Source organism: Lethenteron reissneri, chromosome 7 (genome assembly GCF_015708825.2).
Source record: "Lethenteron reissneri isolate LAM-NWPU_2019-01 chromosome 7, ASM1570882v1, whole genome shotgun sequence".
In the NCBI taxonomy this organism is placed as follows: Eukaryota; Metazoa; Chordata; class Hyperoartia; order Petromyzontiformes; family Petromyzontidae; genus Lethenteron; species Lethenteron reissneri.
Genome location: NC_083785.1, coordinates 12,375,308 through 12,391,566, shown reverse-complemented (window position 1 = coordinate 12,391,566; position 16,259 = coordinate 12,375,308). Strand labels below are relative to the sequence as shown.

At 45.2% G+C, this 16,259-nt stretch overlaps 1 protein-coding gene across 1 annotated transcript in view; it reads left to right on the top strand.

Moving 5' to 3' along the window:
• The first annotated feature begins 625 nt into the window (after positions 1–625).
• Positions 626–16,259, top strand: part of LOC133358967 (mucin-2-like) — a 63,693-nt gene continuing 48,059 nt past the window's right edge. The window contains exons 1-13 of the mRNA XM_061577350.1: positions 626–853; positions 2,744–2,885; positions 4,127–4,199; positions 5,093–5,281; positions 6,510–6,560; positions 7,288–7,462; positions 7,835–8,187; positions 9,557–9,672; positions 11,873–12,032; positions 13,377–13,608; positions 14,627–14,673; positions 15,105–15,277; positions 16,069–16,218. Coding sequence (XP_061433334.1) covers positions 789–853; positions 2,744–2,885; positions 4,127–4,199; positions 5,093–5,281; positions 6,510–6,560; positions 7,288–7,462; positions 7,835–8,187; positions 9,557–9,672; positions 11,873–12,032; positions 13,377–13,608; positions 14,627–14,673; positions 15,105–15,277; positions 16,069–16,218 — 1,926 coding nt within the window. The 5' untranslated portion in view covers positions 626–788. The remainder of the gene's footprint in view (positions 854–2,743; positions 2,886–4,126; positions 4,200–5,092; positions 5,282–6,509; positions 6,561–7,287; positions 7,463–7,834; positions 8,188–9,556; positions 9,673–11,872; positions 12,033–13,376; positions 13,609–14,626; positions 14,674–15,104; positions 15,278–16,068; positions 16,219–16,259) is intronic.

The following is a 16,259-nucleotide window of genomic DNA, read 5'->3' as shown; positions in this document are numbered from 1 at the left end:
CATGTTTTGCAGAGGGGTCAAATACCTCTTTCCCTCATTAAAATGCAAATCAATTTATAAAAAGTTTGACATGCGTTTTTCTGGATTTTGTTGTTGTTATTCTGTCTCTCACTGTTCAAATAACCCTACCATTAAAATTATAGACTGATCATTTCTTTATCAGTGGGCAAACGTGCAAAATCAGCAGGGGATCAAATACTTTTTTCCCTCACTGTATAGGGCAATACATCGGCATGCGATATACAAATGGATCGTGGTAGTTCTTCACGAGTGTACATATGCACATGTGTGTAGCCGCTTGCGAGTACACATTTGGAAACCCCCGTCGAACCCGGATACATAGGAATATGTGCTATGTACACGGTTTATGAGAACACTGCCCTTTGTGGGCATTGGCGCTCATCCTTAACAAAGCATTAAGAGCTATGTGCTAGTCTGACGGTACAAACAAAAGACTAATGCGGGATTGGTAGGTATTGGGGTGGTGGTAGCTACGTTGTGGAAATACAAACTCACCCCGTGCCCTTGTTTGTTCTAGAGAGGTAAGGCTGTGGCGACGTGTCCGGGTTGGAATCCGTATAAATAGACCGCGCCTCGATCACTTCGGTACTGAATCGCTCCCACGAGGGACGCGATTGCACGAAGGAGGACGAGGAGAGACAGACGATCTTTCAGCAGCTCCACCGGAACGATCTTGAGACACGCACTCATTTTGACATCATCGTAGCTAGGAGAGGGCAGAGGAGTGTGTGTGTGTGTGTGTGCCCACGTGGGTTCATCTCTACGCCATGGCAGGACCATCGGCCTGGGTGTGCCGCACGTTGATCGTGCTGACAGTGTTACTGACCGATTTGTGAGTATGCTTGACCTCTTCGTTACTCTCGCCCTCTCGTCTGCCTTCCCGTATTGTTCGCATTGTGCGCGCACGTGCTCAATGGCGCTCGGCGTTTGCGTCACAGACGCGGGCGTGACAGCACAGCAGGTGGCAGCGGCATATTCGGCTGGTGTCATTTCACAGGGCAGTTGAAACAAATGTTCGGTACGATTAAGTAACATTTCCATGTAGTTTAAGTAGCTATTTTGGACATATTTTGGATATCTTATTGACCAACATTTTGACGAATGTATATGTACATTGTCAGTGCAGGTTATTTTTAATTACGTTGGGTATAATATGTATATAAGCAACACGCGCTGACCAGCTCGTGAAGTAGATAACATGATTCCATCTTACGACAGAATTTCAGGATATTTTGAAGAGGCCTTCATCATGGAGGCACAGAAATATATTAAATCTTATTCTTGCGTAGAAAAAACAGTGGCTGTGAAGTTTATTTTATGCCATTTAATTATTGTATGCCAGTGGTTGATAATTGTATTCATTAGCTTCATGGTCACAATGGAATGTACCGTATTCGCTTCAAATATGATCGGAGTTGTGTTGGTTAGTACATTTTACACACTTATTGTAAGTAAATGAATGAAAGTGACCAAATAATCCTTCTAGCGATTGCCTTTCTACAGGTTATAGTTTCCATGGAAGAAAATCCGTTGGGCAAAATCGTCAGATTATAGACATGTGGGACAATAATTACACGATCAACGGGATATATAGTGGTGGCACAGTGCTTGGCACACACCACAATGAACCCGACGACCTGAGTTCGATTACCTGGCCACGGCTAACATCAGTGAAGAGTGATATCTGAACTGGTGCTAGGGCTCTCCTTCACCAACCCGCATTGACCAGCGTGGTGAAGTATGGTCAAACAAACCCCCATAACCGACAAGGTGTGGGGAAGCTTTATTCCAAAAGTGGCTTTACAAAGAGCTGTACGTTATCATTTGATAAACATATACAATCAAGACAATAGTTAGACGTTTACAATATTAAGGAATAGTTCTGAGCTAATATATAAAAAGAGTTTTTATTTAATTTCAATGTATTTTTTTATTATTTAGGCGAATACATGCTGCTATCACAACACTTTCCAATAATCTAAAATTGATTAAATTAGTCGGTACATCTACAAATATCCCAAGATTATTATATCAGAGGTCAATACATGCGAAATAGAACTCAAAAGCTGAGTTGTTGCTGTAGGGGATGGAACTACAACTCTTCTGTCAGTTTCACCATGAGCCTTTCAATACTTTCCAACAAAAATGGTCTGTTAACATTTACGGCAAAATGATATATAACTGTATAAACGTTAGGAACCTATGTAAAACATTGGCTAATGGATATTTGTAACATATTCGAAAGCCCTTCTTTAATAAATTGGCTGATAAATCTGAATTAATGGTAATGTGAGATTAGACATACTGTATTACATTACACCACAACCATACTCCAGGATGCAGAGAGATGGGTATAGCTTGAGGAGGCCTTCATCCAGCAGTGGATAGACAACGGCTGACCACTGCTAATGATGATGAATAACAGCCCACGGTTTGCTATCGCTCTTTCCAGCAATGGCTTAGCTACTGAGTGTGCGGGCAGCAAAACTGGGCCAGGACTCCTGGACAGGGGGCCCAATTTCATTTCTTGAACCAGGGCCCATGCCAAGCACTCTATGCCCGCTGCCCTCCAGGCGAACAGGTGGAAATGCCCGCGAGTCTCCGCGGGCATTTAGTGAATTACTCGAACGATCGTTTAGATGACGAGTCACTCAAATGTCTCTTTCAAAAGATACTGACGATGAAATGTTGATCATATATACTCTGTCTTCCCTCCTGCCAGACCTGAAAAGTCTAAAGCCGACGATTTCTTCAAATCATGCGAACCACTGCGACCCCCCGAGAGCGGATACCTTGAATGCGCGTCCGACTCACAAGGCCAATTGTCATGTACCGTCTCCTGTATGAAAGGATACCACTTACAGGTAAATGTCGGGGCGTTTAACTTTATTATATATGTAGATTGGAATTGCCCAATATGGCATGGATCTCGATTTAAAGCTTTCGTGACTGCAGGGATTCATCTTCTTGGTTCTTTCGGTAAAGTCACGTAGAAGGGAAGTAAAATAAAAATAAAACATAATAAAATAATTCTCACGACGTTTCGGCCACAACGCAAGTAGCCGTCTTCAGGTGAAGAGGGCTACTTGCGTTGTTCAGGTGAAGACGGCTACTTGCGTTGTGGCCGAAACGTCGTGAGAATTATTTTATTATGTTTTATTTTTATTATTTTATTACTTCCCTTCTACGTGACTTTACCGAAAGAACCAAGAAGATGGCATGGATCGTTTGTGCACTGCGATATGAACCTGACGACCCGAGTTAAATTCACAGCCACGGCTAACATCAGTGGTATCTGAACTTGCTTCTGGGCATTGCCCCGCTCGTCCCCTTCACCAACCACGCATCGACCAGTGTGGTGAAGTATGGTCATTGAACCCTCACGACCGACACGGCGTGGGGAGGCCTCTTTCAAGCAATACATTGACCAACCGCTGTGAATTTTATCAATATCCAGACATAAACAATCCTGTACCATTTGTACAGTATATGCAGTATATAATATCGTAACTTGTCCGTCCATCTAACGATTAATTAATTTACAATAAATCAACATTTTGTCGATTTCCTCAACATATTTAGAAACATCAGTTAGACATAAAACAACCAAACTTTTGAAAAAGTCGATTTGCAAAACATTTGATAATGACAGTGGTCAGATAAATCATTCGCGTTATTTAATCCTGTGGTCACCAGTTCAATCTCCCGTAGTGGCATTTGTGTGTGTACTCTCACCACTTCCGAGACGTCTGACCAACGTGGAAGAGTAGACCAAAATACCCTCTAGAATTGCCTCTCGAGCTCACTGTCGTGCAGGCCTCTCCACCAGCAGTGGAGTGAGGAAGACATTTCAGGGCTGCACCTTTACCTTCAACAACAAAACCTCAACACATTTGTCAAGAACACGGCCTTAAATAAACAACATTAATAAACGACGTTTCATGCAATGATCCTTCTTCGGGACATTGCTTGTAAGGTCGCCTATTATATGTTTTGCTTTTAAGGTCAACGTTCTTGAAGGTTGTTTCGTTCCTTGCACACCACGGCCACATCATCGTCAATAGTTACTGCGTCGAGTGCTGACATCAGACATCTGCACTTACAGGGCGGAATTACCGGCGTCTACAACTGTCGAAGCGGAAACTGGACGCCTTCGGCAGAGATGCCGAATTGCATCCGTGAGTACCCGGCAATTACGAAACTCCACTTCAGTTCTCTTGCGGGACCCGGCATGGCCCGTCTCCCCCCTCCCTGTCTCCCAGTCTCCTCTGTTCAAGTCGTCTGACGCCGCATGCATCCAATCGCCACGAGAGGGCTCTAACAGAGACGTGTCACGGACGGGCCGTTAATTGGTCATGAAGAATTACATTTTAAAAGATATATTATGTGTTATGATCGTTGTAGCACTGGCTATACATTACAATTGATTTTGGTACTGATTGAAACTATTATTTAATCTAAAAGTCAACGCATGCAGTGGTGGTATATTGAATTAATGCCCTTAATTATAATGCTGAACTACTGTATAGTGGCATTTCACGATTTAATTACTATTTCTAAACTGACCCGACGTGGCAACGTTTGGTCAAAATACAGTAAACCCACCGATCAGAACCACGTGGGGGAGGCCCTCATCCAGCAGTGGATTGGCAAACGGACCGAATATGTACAATTCAAATAATAATTATGCACTACAGAGTAAAATTAATTCGGCGAGCAGGATAGCTAACACGACTAGACTTCCCCAAACCACACGTGGTCACTGCTCCACATGGCCCCCACGACACCTTCCTTCCTCGATCTACAATCTCTCCAGCAACCGCGTACATTTTCGTGGTTGTGTTGTACAGCTCTCCGATGCGTTTTCTGGTTGCTCCGTTTGTCAGTTTTGCATGCTGGGAGCTCCTTCAGGAACTCGATTCAGTTCCTGTGGAAGCGCTCAGCACGAAACGTCAGACACCGCGACATTTCGTCGCGTCTCCTCCGCATCCACCATGCACCGCCACCACCATCATCATGATCCCTGGCCCCGCGTTCCGATGCCCGAACCCTTTCGTGCCTTTTCCCACAGTGAATCGGATCGTGTGCTCCACACCTGATCCGCCGCTGAACGGTGCCGTGAGCTGCGTGATGGAGGTGACGGGAGAGCAGACTTGCCGAGCTGACTGTGCCCAGGGCTACAGCTTTGCGATGGCAATCGACCCGCCACTCATCGCCTGTATCGACGGCCACTGGAACGGCAGCTTCCCACAGTGCTACCGTGAGTCACCATCCGAGCAGTGTGCTATAGACACATACACATACGTACACTTGTATACTGAATGTGGGGTGTCGGGTGCCGAAATTGCGTCCGGGTCACCCACTCGCAAAGACTCAGTTATAATAATTTCAAATTGGAACCACAGATCAGCTGACACCAACGACACTTGTCCAAGCTCTGTAGTCCTGAATATATTGAAGCAAGGCCGTAATTATAATATATATTGGGGGGGGGGGACACACCCCCCCCCCCCCAAAATATATGTGTGTGACAAATGAGTGCTGGAGTGTGCATTGCAATGGCCCATTGATCTAATGTAGCACGCACACGCGTAGCTTACTACGTGCTATCTACATTGTGTGATTTGGTGCCCGGTATGACATTAAAATAACAAGCGCTGGACAAATATGGAGAGGATCATGTGGGTCAGATAATGGACGTAAAGGCACCAAATATAAACATATCATAGGTAATCTGATGTGATAATGGATTAGGGTTTCTGGAAGTTTTGTGGTGGTTAACAAAAGCAATGTATCCTATGCGACATTGAAGATGTGTTTTTTAATGACAATAATAAGCAACGATGCCTATCAGCGGAATTACTCAGATGTCAACTCAAATTTCAGTTTGACCCATGACTGAATCACCCGTAATGTGCCCGATCTCGTCAGATCTTGAAAGCTTAGCAGGCTTGAGGCTGGACAGCAAATGTAGGCAGCAGGGTGGTGAGCAGCAGACGATGCAACAGTACTTATATTTCTATGCTACAGCTACTATGCTCCCCCTGCCTTCGCTTATACTATGTAACACGATTTTTGTTCCTGGGTAGTAAGTGTTCTTTTCTAAATGCTTATGCCTCAAAAGAATATAAAAAGGCTATTATTCCCCACAAACTTTGCTTTTGTGACCCGGACTTTACGTGAAGGAATATCACTGTCCTGGTCACAAAAGCAAAGTTGGTGGGGAATAATAGCAATTAGGAAATAACACTTACTTCCCAATAACAAAAAAATAATACATTTGTTACACAGTGTTATTAATGGAGTGAATTACGCACTGACCAACGTGGTAAAGTGTGGTTAAATAACATCCACACGGCGATGGGAGGCCCTCATCTAGCTATGGATTGGACTCTACATGGACCACACAAATTGTGCGTTATTTTGTATGTTTTATATCCGCGTGTGCAGTCAATTGACCCGTATGATGTATCCCATTATCTCTACAGCGGAAGACATCGCGAGTCCTTCGCAAATGAACACGGTCTACTTCGAGCCAGGTACGATGAGACTCAGCACACGGTGTTCACACCGGCCTATTAAGGGTAATGAGGAGCGGCGCAGCTATCGATTGTGCAGGCGGTGAAACTGCACCGGGAACGCACGAGCCGGAGGGGGCCCAGTGTCGTTTCCGACACACGGAACAGACAGGCCCCAGGCCGGGCTACAAAGGGGGTGGGGGGGGTGAGGAATTGGACAGGGGACCCAGTGTCATTCCTTCCATCGGGGCCCATGCCAACCATGGTACTATGCCGCTGGTAATCAGCGCCGTCAGTGGGAACTTTAGCGTTAGCAGACGTGCCACCAAATCCAGTCACCCAAGTCCTCATTCTGGCCATGGACAACATTTGTTTTACAAGCCTGACTCTACCGATGAGACCCTAAAGGTCAAAACCGGTCCAGAGTTTGTTTGCTTCGTTAAACAAATGCTGCTGGATAATACTGGTTTAGAAAGCCAATAGGGTGATAGACTGAACTATGTTGTATGTATATGTGGAAACACAGAAGGGAGCTCTGCTTAAATAATACACTTTTAACAACAAATGCTACGTTTCCACGACTATTTGAAATCATATCCAATCCGTGCTAGTGCTATCTTGGAACAGCCTAGCATGGCTCATTTCTTGTCCTGACGGTCAAGAAACCTGTGTCCCTCCAGCCCTGCTGCACCATGTCCCCTCCCCTCTATTGTGGAGTACAAGCGTATCATTTGCACATGACCCGCAGGCAATCCCGGAGAGTGCGTGGCGTGGGGTCTCAGCCATTTCCGCTCCTTTGATGGGTCCCTGTTCGAGTTCCGCGGAGGTTGCTCCTATCTGCTGGCGGGAGACTGCACGGACCAGACCTTCTCCGTGGTGCTGAGAACTGTGCGGCCGTGCAACTCGCTCGCCAACTGCAAGAGGTCCGACACCACAGCAGGAATGGCCTGCGGCATTTAGTTTTAGTAGACATGAGCAGTTAGTGGACATTAGCAGTCACTGCACCTTTAAAATAGGTGTATACGTACGCACACACATCCATGATTTTATGAAATAATGCGCAGATAGCCCGATTACGGAGCTTCAAAGAGCCAGACTTTAGCACCTTTCACATTTCTAGAGTTCATTAATTGTGCCCGAGGCTCATAGAACCATAATTAAGGTACCTTTATTATTTTACGAGTACACTGTTATTGAATGAGACAGCGGAGTTCCAAATGCATGATACTCATTCCTGATTCATCATCATCATCATCATTGACCTCCCTTGTCTGACGTACGATGCACTCTCGCAGGAACTTAACCATCACCATCGGGCTCATCGCCCTCGACCTCAGTGGCAGCGAAGACGGCCCCGTGGCTTCCTCGAGCTCCAGCCTCATCTCCATTCCCACGTCGTGGAACGGCCTCCTCATCGAGCGCATCGCCGATTCCATCCTCGTTCGCAGCGGCCTGGGCTTCACCGTGCGCTGGGACGGCGAAAATGCCATATCAGTGATGGTCACCAACGAGCTCAGTCAGAAAACGTGCGGTCTTTGCGGCCTGTTCAACAACGACACGTCGGACGACTTGACCGGGAAGAACGGACGGCTCGCTACCTGCCCGCTCGCCTTCGGAATGAGCTGGCGAGCCACGGAGCCCGGCGAGGGTACGTGTAATGAACAGAATGTGTTTCTACTGGAAGAATCCGATTAGCTTTAAAGCCCTTTTTCACAGATGTCCAGTAGAGGCGGGTCAGAACGTTACAACATCAAACAATACGAAAAACACGATAGGAGTGCAAAGTATAGGAAAGATAAACAAAGCACATTTTTTTTTAAATATACAAATAAAACTAAACACATTTTTTTATCTTACCAGGTATAGCCCACTAAGCTATTAACTTATTTTTCATAAACGACCTGGCCACAAATGATAGCTCAACAAAGTGGTTTATCATTTGGAAATTTATAGCAGCATTATCTGCGATAAATAATCTAAATGCAGTGGCAGTAGCTGTCAAAAATGTGCGGGCGGTGCTATTGCAACACTGGGGAAGGAGTGAGGAGGGTGGAAGTTGGTTAATAGGGGACTCCATTTCACTTATTGCACCAGGGCCCATGCCAACCATGCTATGCCACTGCGTAATATATCACAGGGCGTGGATAATTAATGTATTCTAATTATATTCTTGTGCCAACCATACATTGCATGTGTAGACTCCTGCGTGTGAGAAAAGATCATGATTTTATGGTACGCCTGTTACATTGAGGTTCATAGTAAACACAGTATTGAACAAATGAGATACTAGTAGCATAACTTGCGGCTGCATTTTGCGAATCTGGAGCGCCTCTAAAGCGAGACTGTGAGCGTAATGATGTAATTAGGCAAGAGGAGCAGCGATGTATAGCCTAGGTGTGACCGTGCGAAACGAATCAAATATCGGGACCCCACCTGACAGATTGCCACATCCCCTGACCTGATAATATAGTTACGCCACTTCTGTCGATTCAAGCAAGACAGAAGATAAGAGATGGAATGAAATCCACTGTTATAACGTACCAGCGTTACTACATTTAAGCTCGCCACCTTCACCAACTCACAGTGACAAGCGTGATCATCAAATAACCCGCACGACATACACGGTGTGGCTGCAGCCTACATCCAGCAGTGGATTTTCAAAAGAGATGCGTGTGCACACATATACATGCCACGTCTTTGATACGTGTAGCTTTGTTTAATATTTTTTTACGAACACTGCACTTGGGACGTCAAAAAATATGTACCCACGCAATCGATAATGATAAATGTGGCACTAAGGACTTGCATCATCAGCAGCCATGATCAATCCACTGCTGGATGAAGGCCTCCCCAAACTGTCCACCATCTGTCAGTCATGTGCTGCAACAATCCATCTTATCTCCTGCACACAAGGGGACGTCATCGCTCTATCTCTGCGGTGGATGTATTTTCGACAGAGTATATTATTATTTTTGAAACGTACATTTATGAAATACATTGCTACCTTGCCCTTTCAGATGACAGCTGCCTTAAAAGCTCATCGGCCGTGAGCATGTGTCAGCCAGATACGCTTCCAATAGCCTATCTGCAGTGCAAGAAGATCCGCCACAATCAGTTCTCCAACTGCACAGACGTACGTATTACCAAGCACGCATCACACTTTACACGAGGTAGGTTAATCCTGCGTTATAGTGAGAAATACTAGTCAGATGCATGAATGTTACTTAATTGATCCACGTTTACGTTTTTGGGATTTAGGCCACGTGGTAGTTTTATGGCAAAATTATTGTCACGAGCCCTCCACCATCAGACAAGATTGTCACGTGTACACATATTATTTGTACGGGATAATGTGTTAATCAAATCCTAACCAATAATAATCCTCCTCCTCCTCCTCATTGGTGACTTTTCATGACTGAATTTAACATCAAAATACGACGACGTTTCACTAAAACTGCGTTGAGCTTTATCGGGTATGCTGCCAGGAAATGCCTAACGAAAGGAACCTCTTCTTCATGACACTGCATATCCCGTTGAACTTGTGAAGTGAATTTAAGATCGAAAATGAAAACCAGTGGGGATCGCGCAAGCGAATAAATCATTAATTACGACGATAAAAACCAAGACAACGCTAATTTCAGATGAAGTTCGAAAGACGATGACAAAATTATAGGATTTATCCGTTCTGGCAATAAAACAGGTGTTAAGCTGTTGATAGACGAAACAGATACCTATTGTAAGGCATCAAGTCTTTATTAAGCACACATACTTGTGACAAAACATGCAAACACGCTCTGATATATGCATACATTGTCTTTGAAGCTGATTGGCCTACGCCAGAGACAGCCTTCTTTATTGACTTGTCTCAGCAATCTTAGACTAAAGACACTGTGAAGATTATCAGAGCATGTCTGTTTGCATGTTTCGTGACAAGTATGTGTGGTTTAATGCACACTTGATGCCTTGCAATCGGTACCTATTTGCTGTTTGAAGATCTTAACACCTGTTTTATTGCCTGTTCTCAATTTTACGTCAGAAACTAAACCACTAAAACATGTATCAGCCACCAACCCTCCCAGGGTGGGGGGGAGTCTCTCCCGAGGCGGGGGTTACCCACTCGAATGTGCAGTCAAATTACCTCCTATAATCACACAGAAATGTCTGTCCGTCCCGCGTGTGACGTCACACCACATAAGGCCCACCCCCCTCATTAATATTCATGAGTGGGTGGATTTTTACACGGACGCAGAGGAAGGTCGAGCTGAATTAAATAATTTATTATGCAAAGTCGCTTCAAATATGACGTTTCTTTACAGAAAGCGACGGTGAATAAGTATAACCCGTAAAAACAAAGTTTTTCACTATAAATCCTTTATATGCGTAGCAGCGAACTTAATATAAAGGATTTAAAAATATATTCGCCTGTGGAGGACGCGGGGATCGATCCCGCGACCTTTGGCATGGGAAGCGAGGGTGCTACCAACTGCGCTACTCCGCCACGGCCTGTGGAGGGGTTACGCTCTGGGCTCTTACACTCTGACGTTCAGCCAAAGCCATGAATGCGTTCTATTTGAATATATGTAAAATAATTTTTTTTTGCCTAAAAAGTGTAAAATTTTGGGAATTTTTTTTCACGAACATTAATTGTCACGCACAACGAGTCTGTGTGGAAAATGTCAGCTCGATTGGATCACGGGAAGTGGGTTAAAAAACGACCGAAAGATTTGCACGGTCCTAAGCAAGCAAGCAAGCACGCAAGCAAGCACGCAACTTAATATAAAGGATTTAAAAATAAATATACGCAGCACAGTGCTGAATCTATGCGTGACGTCACTCCACATGAGCCCCCCCCCCCTCATTAATATTCATGCCCACGTGGAAATTTCCACTAACGCACAAGAAGGTCGCGCACTCCACATGCCGCACCCCTCCCCTCATTAATAATCATGAGCGAGTGACGTCACTCCAAATGCCGCACCCCTCCCCAATAACCATGAGCGGGTAGCGTCACTCCACATGCCGCACCCCTCCCCAATAACCATGAGGGGGTGACGTCACCCCACATGCCGCACCCCTCCCCAATAACCATTAGCTGGTGACGTCCCTCCACATCGGGCAACCTCCCCCTCCCCCCTCATTAATAATCACGAGCTGAACAATTTTTTCTATTGAATATTTCAGATTTACTGCAATATACACCCGCAAAAAAATCAGCCTAGTTGTTGGGATAACGAAGCAAAGTTGGTGGCGACTCAACACTGGTTTTGTGGCCGCCTCTGGTTTGAAGGCTGCCCCCTTCATTTGACGCGTGTTGTCACGACTATTCTCTGCAGGACGTGAGCCCGGAGCCGTACATGCGCGCCTGCTTGGAGGACGTGTGCCTCTGCTTGCTGAACAACCGAACCGACTGCCACTGTGCCTCCTTCGAGGCGTATGCCGGGGCGTGCTCGCGTCGCGGACACAGGCTCAGCTGGCGGGCACCGGACCTGTGCCGTGCGTCTTTCTCACGCCTTTCCCACCTCCACACACACACACCTTGCTCTCACGTTATAGCCCCCAACCACCGCCAGCGAGTCGATGGAATAAACCTGCGATTCCGTTTAGGTTGTTGACGAATGCTTGTAGGGGTGACGGGCATCCATTATCTCACTATAAGCTTATTTTTATTGAAAGCTTTCGTGACTGCAGGGATTCATATTCTTGGTTCTTTCGGTAAAGTCACGTAGAAGGGAATCAATAAAATAATAAAAATATAAAACAATTAAATTCTCACGACGTTTCAACTGATTGCTTGCAGTCTAAACGTCGCTAGAATTTTATTGTTTTATTATTTTATTATTTAATTGTTTCCCTTCTACGTGACTTTACCGAAAGAACCAAGAATATAAACTTATTGCGAAACTCTACTATGAATCCGAAAGGGGTTCGATCCACTTGTTTTCCTTTTTCACCCACTGAATGTGCTATCGGCGTTACGTCACGAAGACAGAGGTAGCCATTTAGATCGATCGCAGTGCGTTGGGGACCCTCCCATGTGTGAGAAAGGCTGACAAAGGGTGACACAACACAGCAGAGACACTTCTGAGATCAACTCAGGTGACCTGTGGTGCACACAAATTATTTGCTGACAACTGCGCTGCCAGTGGTGAATAACAAAAATAACAACAACAAAAAAGTAACACGTTGATCAATAATACTGTGGTCTTAAAATGACTAAAAATATCTAAAACAGTTGACTTTTCGGGCAATTACTCTTTTTCATAGAACACCATGTGCTCATGAAGAGTTTTCTGGGACATACAATAAGCATTGATTTTTCACATGCTCTGCTACGTATAACAGTAACCTACATACTTTTTGAGCTATTTCTTTTTTTACAATTTTTATTTTACCAGGTAAAGCTCTACATAGCTCTTTTTCAGAAGCGATCTGGCCACAAATGATAGTTCAACGAAGTGGCTTATGTGAATATTTATAACAGCTAAATCATCTAAACGCACAACCACGGGGAGACAGACATCATAGACATGCAAACTCCAAACATGCGTGAGGGTCGGGATTTAACCTGCGACCTCCAGCATACCACCACATAGCTGAACGTGTAAAACTATACAGAACTACAATCAACTCACAACACTCACAGACACCTGCCTCGATTCGAACCCATGATCACAGTCGTGTTAGCTCAGCGCTCCGACTGACCTCCTAAGCCTCCTAGCTAACTTTACCCAGCCAGGCACAAAGTCTCGGTGACAGCACTGACCACCAACCGAAAGCATTTTTGTTCTCTTTAACTCACTCTTTGCCCCCCCGCCCCCGCCCAATTGCATTGCACAGACGTTGAATGTCCTCCGTCCATGGTGTACGACGACTGTGGGAGCGCCTGCCCGCACACGTGCAAGAGCGCCGTGTTCACTTGCGAGAACCAGCAGTGCGTGGAGGGCTGCCACTGCCCAGACGGTACCCTGCTGCACGACAAGACCTGCATCACGCAGGACCAGTGTCCCTGCTCGAGCTTGGGCGATGAATATCCCACTGGCAGCATCATCCTCGTCGACTGCAACAACTGGTGAGCACGCAGATGGCGCGTTTTGCTGGCTGGTTCCAGCAGAGGGCTCAACAAACGCAAAGGTCCCACAATAATGTTGCAATTCGCATTTGGAATACCAAATTGCGTAACTAACGTTGGGGCAGGGGTGCCTTGCCCCCCCCCCTGGTGGCCAAAGCTAAGAGTTGGGGCCTTCTTGACAACCACCATGAGAGATGTTTTCAACAACAAACGTATTTAAAACGCGGTTTAAATGTATTATATGAAAATGCTTTCATTTACGTTCCACTATATATTTTTTTATTTAATTAGAGCAGTAAAGTTTGGCTTCCGCAAATTGCGCAAATCAAATATTGGGGCCCCACCTGACCAATTGCAGCACCCATCGAAGCTGATAATTACTATATTTACTACGAAACTGGGGATACCGTCGCTCGATATTTAAAAGGGAACTTTATTATCCCCACTGATTAATTAAATGCATTAAAGAGCTGTGTTGGCCGATTGTAGGCGGTGGTTTGCCCGTACTTCGTTCATCACGCTGTTTAGTGCGGGTTTGTGAACGCGGGGTGGCCAGGATCGGTTCAGATACGTTGGTTATTTTTCTTCTTCTTCTTCTTCTTCCACCACGGCACCTTTGCTAATTGTAGACTAAGGTGATTCCAATCAGGATGGTCTCATAACAATTCTACTTTACTGTTGTATATAAACTGTCTCAACTATGAACAACACGTGCTACATCATTCCATCTCCCGTGGTTCACACACGCACTTACACGTCTCTACAAATATCACTCGCCAAAGATGCTAGCCACGGTTGGGTATCGGAACTTGGATCCTCCCTGGGTTGATAGCACTGTGCGCTAACTACCGCTCCAAAACCAAATTGGGCAATTTATATACCCACAGTCCGAAAAGTTTTGAATGTATAACAAGCTGTTCCATTTTAAATGTATACGTGTTTAATCTGTTATTTGACTCAGGGGACCAACAGATGTAGGCAATGATCTGACGACTTGAATCTCTTTCTTTCCTGACAGCACGTGTGTTGGTGGAAACTGGCAATGCACGACCACTCAATGTGAAGGTATGTGTCGTTACAGCCGTGTGTGAATTAGTCTCCTTCGTATGTTTGTTTTGTAGAACCTGCTATCAAATACAATTATATGTCTGGATACCAGAATGTGAGTGAAATTGACCTGACATTCGACACCTTTGCAGAGGTGAATTCACGTAAAAGCCCAGATGTATAGTATGAGCATTTACATGATTAAATATACATGCAGGTACAGGAGTGTTTGAAATGTACTGCGGGTATAGCATTGTCTTATCATGCTCGTGTTAAGTAAACATTCATACATGAGTATGAGTACTGAGTTTATTCTAGCTTTCTACAACCACTACGACAAAACGTCATTACCACCGTTATTTACTCTGAATAACATTTTGCAAGGCAGAAATCCCATGGATACTAGCCACCGTGATGACGATGATGGTGGTCCCTTGTGTGTGGTGCAGCCACTTGTAAGGTAGTGGGAGAGACGCACGTGACAACGTTCGACAAGCGACCCTACGAAGCGGCAGGGCTGACTCTGGGATGCGCGTACACCTTGGTGGAACCCTCGGACCCCTCTGCTGAGGCCTACGCCATAGAGCTGGAGGGAGCCGCTTGTGGATCATCCGCCAAAGTGGTGCGACACACACTCGTGAAAACAGAACAGCCAGCTGTGTCAGTACTAGCTCGGGGAAGCAAGCGTGGGAGTGAGGAACTGTAATTCAACTCAAGGTTAATGCCCTCTACAGGTGCAAAATGACCATTGAATTTCACAGAATACCCACCACGATTCAACATCAGCTAATCCCAAGGTTTAATTTCCCCTTCGACAATTTCCAGGACATTGCTCTTAGTTGTCTTCGAGTAGGGATTATCGATGTAAGGCATTACCACTAGAGTACAAGGTACGCCTATCCATAATATTCCGATATTTGTGGAATCATATGAACAGGTTTTTTTTATCAAAAGGGGTCAACATAGTGATAGTTACATAACACTGCATTGATAAATAATTACACAGCAATCTATTATTACACATCTCCTAAATGTATGATTACATGAAAACATTTTATTTTCATATATTTTGCAGTTTAAAATCCACTGACAACCAGTACTCATCACCCAAACTCCAGGTGGAAAATAAATATCTTTACAACAAAATTATGACACTTTAAATAACTTTTGGCGGAAGCGTGTCTACTCGCCTTACTCCCCTTCCAACATGTCTTTTTGAACTTTCTTCACGTAGTCAACAACATCTTCACAACAACACCAAAAACAAAAAAACCCCACTTCATCCCATTGTGCTGTCACCTTGTGAAAGAATCAACTTCACATCCTAATTACGTCTGGGAAGAACACATCAAACCAACTCGCCTCGATGCACGCAACCCCTGACCTGAATCGTGCCGCCCCATCACCACACAGTGTTCCCGCGCCGTCAACATTCGTGCTGGTGGACAAGCGCTGCGCCTCCAAGGGCCTCTCGAGTGTCTGCTCAACGGGTGGCGCATCGGGGAGCTGCCCCGGAAAATCCCAGGTCTCCTGGTGGAACGTGTCTCTGGCCAGTTTGTCAGGGTGAGTACGGTGCCAAGTATGAGCTCTGTGGGTGGCTCTCT